The sequence below is a fragment of the Microtus ochrogaster genome, linkage group LG4 (genome assembly GCF_000317375.1).
Source record: "Microtus ochrogaster isolate Prairie Vole_2 linkage group LG4, MicOch1.0, whole genome shotgun sequence".
Classification (NCBI taxonomy): domain Eukaryota; kingdom Metazoa; phylum Chordata; class Mammalia; order Rodentia; family Cricetidae; genus Microtus; species Microtus ochrogaster.
In genome coordinates, this window is record NC_022030.1 from 41,434,059 (window position 1) to 41,440,057 (window position 5,999).

Sequence of the window (5,999 nt, forward strand, 5' to 3'; positions counted from 1 at the left end):
ATCTCAGACTTTGAACCTCCAGAACTTTAAAATAATAATAATAATAATAATAATAATAATAATAATAATAAATTTGTGTTGTTTGAGCTCATGGCAAAGTGCTCAGTGAGAGCATAAAAACACAAGGAGTCATCCTTGCAGCCTGTGAGTGGATAAAGACTCAGGGAGCGTGAAACCATGATGCCAAGGCTGCTTGAGTTTTATTTAATTGATAGCCTAGGAAAGTTAAGAGACAGGAGAATATATTCACAATATCTGAAGCCAGAGATTAGTAACTAAAATCTACCTGCCAGGAGACCAAGAAAACCAGTCGACTGACAAGAAAATAAGGCAAAAACAAACACAGAAATGACTGTTCATAACTAAAGTTCAGTTGTCTGGCATGTGTATGAATAAAAGTCCAACACTATTATCATCAACAACAAAAACCTGAGGGTCTCAACATCAAGGAATTCCATGCCATTCATTAAAATGGTAAATTTAGAATATTAGACAATAAATGCCGGAAAAGTATAAATGGCAGAAACTGATAGGTCCCAACAGAGACAAAATAAACTAGTCCAGGTGTTCTAGGAAGCAATATAGCAGTGCTGGGGAAATTAATTTTGAGAATGTCCTATGATCTAGAAGTTGACTTCTGGTATATATAGAATTGTTATAATTTAATAATAATAATAATAATAATTTAATAATAATAATAATAATAATAATAATAATAATAATAATAATAATAATAATAATAAAGAAGGAGGAGGAGGAGAAGTATGTGCCTAGGCCTGGAGAGATATCTTCAGGGTAAGAGTGCTGACTGCACTTCAGTGAGGGTGGGAATTCAGATCCCAGCACCATATGGGATTGTCAGTGTACAGACCCACAATCCCAACTTTGGAGGAGAGGACACAGGAGAACCTCTGGGACTGAACTGACCATAGCCAAGGGTCTCCAGGCTCAGTGAGACTCTGTCTAAGGGGAAAAAGGCAGAGTGACAAAGGGCACCACAGCTGCCTCTGGCTTCTCCACACCAGTGCCTCTGTTCCCAGAGTCAACGGTGCTGATGCAGGAAATGGGCATCTCATTATACTGTCCACGGATGTATGCTTCTCAAGTCTTTCATTCACCAACACTCACCTTTCAGACTTCCTTCCTCCTTGCGTTACTCTCATCTTTCTGTCCACTGTCATCTGTTCATGCATCGTCTTCTTGTGTTAAATGTTCTGCTCTCCTGAGTTGTTCCTTTTGTAGGCTGTTAGCTTGTTTAAATGTCGCTCATGTAGCGTGCGATGGGATATCACGACTGAGCTTGCCCTAATCACAGAAAGAAGGGCTGATAAAAAAGCCTCCATCTCCTTTCCTTTCCTCTCTTAGACATTTTCCTCCAAGTCTCCATAGTCCAGCTTAATATTCACTAACTCTCTATGATTGTGCTGAGGGAACTGAGCTTTCTGGGAGATCAAGATATAAGAAGAAAAAAATCTGGAACGTTTAAGTTAGTCTAAGGCAGAGTTTGGGGGTGGGGGGCACTTCACAGCAAAGAACCAGAGACCACATGAGAAAGGGTTTCCGAACAGTGGGAGGTATGAGGCCCACTAATCAAGACAGACAGGAAAGAAATGTCAATGTATAACTTTTTATTATATCCCCCCTCATGTTGGGGGTGCTTGTGTTGAGTGTTCATTGAGGCCAGGAGAAGGCATTGAAGCTTCGGGAGTTCTGTTGATTGTAGGCAGTCCAGTATTGGTGCTGGGAACCAAACTCTGGTACTCAAGAGTTGCAAGAGCCCTTGAACCCCTGGCATATGTCACGCCAGGGACAGATATTTGAATTTGACTCCCACATTCTTTGAACAGAGGGGGCACAATGCATCCTACAAAAACTTTTCAAACAACCACAGTGTTAAGGCTGGAGATGGCTCTCCATTCTTTGTCCTTATTTTTTAAAGGCTTCAAAATAGCATTAGAGTCTAATTTAGGCTAAGGAGCAGACTAAATTTTCTAAGAGCAGAAATTTGAGTTTTTGCATAAATTTCCCGATGTTTTGTCACCTGTCACTTGGTGCCTTGTCCCCAGCCTCCACAGTGCCTCGAAGAAAAAGTGTCCCCAAAGTATTTAACTCAGCCTGTTTTGCAGTGATAGTGCAGGTTGCATGTTGCTGTTTCCTCCATGGTCACTTCTGGGTCTCCTTAGAAGCGGAATTAAAAGGTCAGAAGGTGTCTGTAGAGGGAGGGTGTTTCTATTTGAAAGCAATCCTTTCCTTCTGCAGGTAAACGGGATTTCGAACTCCTAGGATCTAAAACTGAATTTGCTTTCTTTAACAGCGTGTTTATACGTGAACGTAGGAAACGTGGGAGCCCCATCACCTCTCCCAGGCGAGGAAAAAGCGGCAGAGAGCACGCTGTGTCTTTAAGACTCTGAAGTCGAGAGGCGGGCCTCCGCCTCAGCGTGCATGCTGATTGGCCAGGCCTACAGGAAGTGGGCGGTGAACGCGCCGAGTCTGTTATTGTCGGCGCTGCGCGGGTGGCGAGGACCGCTGAAGAGAAGCGCCGGCCACTTCGTCTGCTGTGCCCCCCACTCGTGGGCGTGGGACGTGGGTGGAAAACGGGCCCCCTTCCTCCCTCGGGGCTGAGAGCCGCGGCCGCCGCCGTCCCGCGTGCGTGCCGCGCCGCCGTGGGCCGGGGTCCGCCCGTGGGGAAGGGGCTGCCGGCGTGCCCGCCTTTGCGATCGCGTCCCCGCGCCGAGCCCCGGCTCCACTCGAGATCTCTCTTCCCCCTCTTCTGCAGGTTCGCCAGCGGCGTCATGGCTCAGAGGGCCTTTCCGAATCCTTATGCCGATTATAACAAGTCCCTGGCCGAAGGCTACTTCGATTCTAGCGGGAGGGTGAGTTGAGGCTTGCCTGCCTCGCCGTCCACCCCTTCCCCACGCCAGGGGCTCCAAGGACCTCACTCCCGCCTGGGAGATGGGGGCGCCCAGCCATCCCCCTGCCCGGGATGCGCGATCCGAGCAGGCTTACATAAGGATCTAAGTCAGGATGTACTGGGTAGGAGATAAAAACTGATGTCAACTGTTAAAGTGGAAGAAATAGCTTCAGGTATTTCTTTTATGGGAATGTCGTTTATAAAGATTGTCCGCGAAGTTCCCTCCCTAAGTGGCGCTAAGGGAGGCGAGGGACCTGGTTGTATTTCTTCCCCCGTGCCATGTTATTCCTTAGTGAGTGTGCGCAAGTCTAGACGGAATAGTTCGAGCAAATGGGCCTGTCGGGAGGATGTCCATAAAGGGAGGGTGCTGAGACAAATGTCACCGACAGGCCTGAAATCTTTTGTAATTTTACGTTTTTTTCGAAGCTATCTTTAAAGCCGAGAGTGGGGAGCCAAAGTTTAGAAAGATCATTCGTACTTAACACTGCTTTGAGCATCACGGGGCTCTTGGAGAAGAGAGCCTGGGGTGCGGCACCAGTGGCTTGTTTCCTCCTGCCTTTCTGGCGATTGGAGCATTGGAAGGAATACCTAGTTTTGGCAAGTCCCAGAGAGGGGGCTGAAGAGTGTGCGCTCCCTGTGTAGCCCAGGCTGGCCTTGAAATCACTAACCTCCCACCTCAGCCTCACAAGTACTAGGATTAAAAGCGAATGCTGCTGTATTCAGTGGCCATAGATTTTTAAAAATTTTACCAGCTTATTTCTTGGAAACTTGTCAACGCTGCAAAGATACATTTTTAGGTGATGTTATGTAGCTGAGTGGGGTTCACACCTGTTGGGTTTACGAGGCTCTATCTCCTCACCTCGGAAAACACCTCAGTCAGCCCTTCCATAGGAGGGGCCGTCATTGGAGATGCGGTGTGGAAGGGTGCTAACGGGTGTGTGGAGCTGGGGTCCCTTATTTGAGGACTGGATTGGCCTGCTGGGACAAAGCTGTGTGTACTCGTCTGGTCACCCTGGGCCTGTGTTCTGCCTTCTTTGCACATCTGAAGCTAAGGTGTGAGTTAGTCCAGTCTGGTTGGAGGAAGACGTGCTGCTTCATGTTGACTTGGTAGAGGGAGCACTTGAGAAAGCATCCTAGTAATGGAACTCCACTCCTAGGCCTTAGGCTGCTGCTAAATCTGTGCTCTTACTCATTTAATTTGTGTGGGTTTGAGTAGCTCTATATGTCAATATCTTGTATACATTATACGACCTCTATTCATGAATTTTTTGGTTTTGTTTTACTTTTTTTGCTTCAAAAGAATGTATCTAGTTGTGTGTGTGTGTGTGTGTGATGGGCAGCTTATTCATGCTACAGCCATGTAAAGATGGGAAGAGTCAGCTCTTACCTTCCACCTTGTTGAGGCATGGTCTACTATTTCTGCTGCTGAGCAGTGTATTCGAGGCTAGCTGAACCACAGGCCTCTGGGTGTCTCTTATCCCTGCGCCCCATTTTGCTGTAGGCATACTGGGGTTAAGACGTAGGTTGCTACATTCAGCTTTTCACTTGTTCTGAGATCAAATGCTGATTAGTCAAGCTTTCATAGCTAATGCTTTGGGTGCGCTGAAACATCTTGGCCCATTTTCTTTAGATTTTTGAACTGCTAAACTAAAACTTACTTTGTAGCCCAAACTGGCTGGTCTTTAACTCAAAATGATCCTCCTGCCTCAGATTCCTGGGTTCTAATATCATAGGTGTGAGCCACCACTTCAACTCTCAACACTAAAATCGTTCTTTTATTTCTTAAAGTGTCTCACTATGTAGCACTGGCTGCCCCAGAACTTACTGTGAGGTCTAGGATGGCCTCACACTCACCCAGGTCCATCTACCATTGCCTCTTAAGTACTGGAATTAAAGAGATGTGTCGCAAAAGACAAATCCAACTCCAAACCCAAATAGCAAGGTGACATAAGTAGAATATAGTCTGGGAATCTTACAAAGAAAGCTGCATTCTTTTTTTTTTTTTTAAAAAAAAAAAAAAGTTCTTTAATGTTGACTCCAAAAGGTCAAACCCAGAGCCCTTGCTGCCTGCTGTTAACACGGGGCTAGGGGAGGAGCTTCCTGTCATCTGCAGGGACTCTTCACACTTGCAGTTTCTGTGATGGGTTTTGGCTACAGTCAATATCTTCAGGCAGGTCACCTCCTATATGTGTGTGCGCGCGCGCCTAGGAGAAAATGACTCCTGTCCCGGGGCCACAGTGTTCTCACTATGGCCTCCTAGTTTCGGGCCGGCCAGGACCATGAATTATACATAGTCTGTGTTCAGAAGATGGCTGTGGTCACATCGAGTTACCCCTCTGCCTCTGTGAGACTTACAGACCTTTTTATATTAACATTAAAGTCCATTATACCTTACTGAATGTGTTTCAAGTCTTGTTGAAGTGCTAACCTTTTGCCAAAGTATGTGTTCATCTGTGTGCAGGGAGGCATGCATGTGTCAGAGCTAGAGGATAGTGTCTGTTCTCCCCGGGAGCTGTCCTTTGTTTTCTTTTGTTTGTCTTCTGAGATAGGGCCTCTCTGGCATGGAGCTTGCCAGGTAGGCCATGACTGGTTGTCCAGTGAGCCCCAGGAATCAGCCTGTTTCTTCCTCCCCAGCTCTGAGATTATAAGCACATGCCAGCATGTCCTGCTATAAGCACATGCCAGCATGTCCTGCTATAAGCATGTGCCATCATGCCCAGCTGTCAGTACATGACAGCATGTTCCACTATAAACACGCAACAGCATGCCCTGTTGTAAGCACGTGCCAGCATGCCTTACTCTTATCTATACTGGTTCTAGAGGTCAAATTCAGGCTTTCATGCTTGTTAAGCAAGCACTTTACTATCAGAGCCTTTCCCTAATCCAAGATGCAAGATGTTCTTTTTTAAAGTGAGCTTGTAAGGGCCTTGATGTGGCTTTGCTGAGAAGCGCTTGCCAGGCAAGGTAAGGACGCAAGCAGGAGAGACCTGACTCCTACACTTCTCCTCTCACCACCCCTGTGCTTGTCGTGTGTGTGCATCAGCAGGACACACACCCAGACTCAGAATAACAGCTTGTCGTGTGTGTG

General features: G+C 46.6%; 1 protein-coding gene across 3 annotated transcripts in view; it reads left to right on the forward strand.

Moving 5' to 3' along the window:
- The first annotated feature begins 2,485 nt into the window (after positions 1-2,485).
- Lancl1 (LanC like 1) overlaps positions 2,486-5,999 on the forward strand; it is a 35,701-nt gene continuing 32,187 nt past the window's right edge. Inside the window, exons 1-2 of one of the 3 annotated variants that reach the window (XM_005361431.3) lie at positions 2,486-2,646; positions 2,777-2,873. In XM_005361431.3, the coding sequence (XP_005361488.1) occupies positions 2,793-2,873 (81 nt within the window). In that variant the 5' untranslated portion in view covers positions 2,486-2,646; positions 2,777-2,792. Of the gene's footprint in view, positions 2,874-5,999 lie in introns of all 3 variants that reach the window. The other 2 variants (XM_005361432.2, XM_005361430.3) reach the window with 2 other exon arrangements.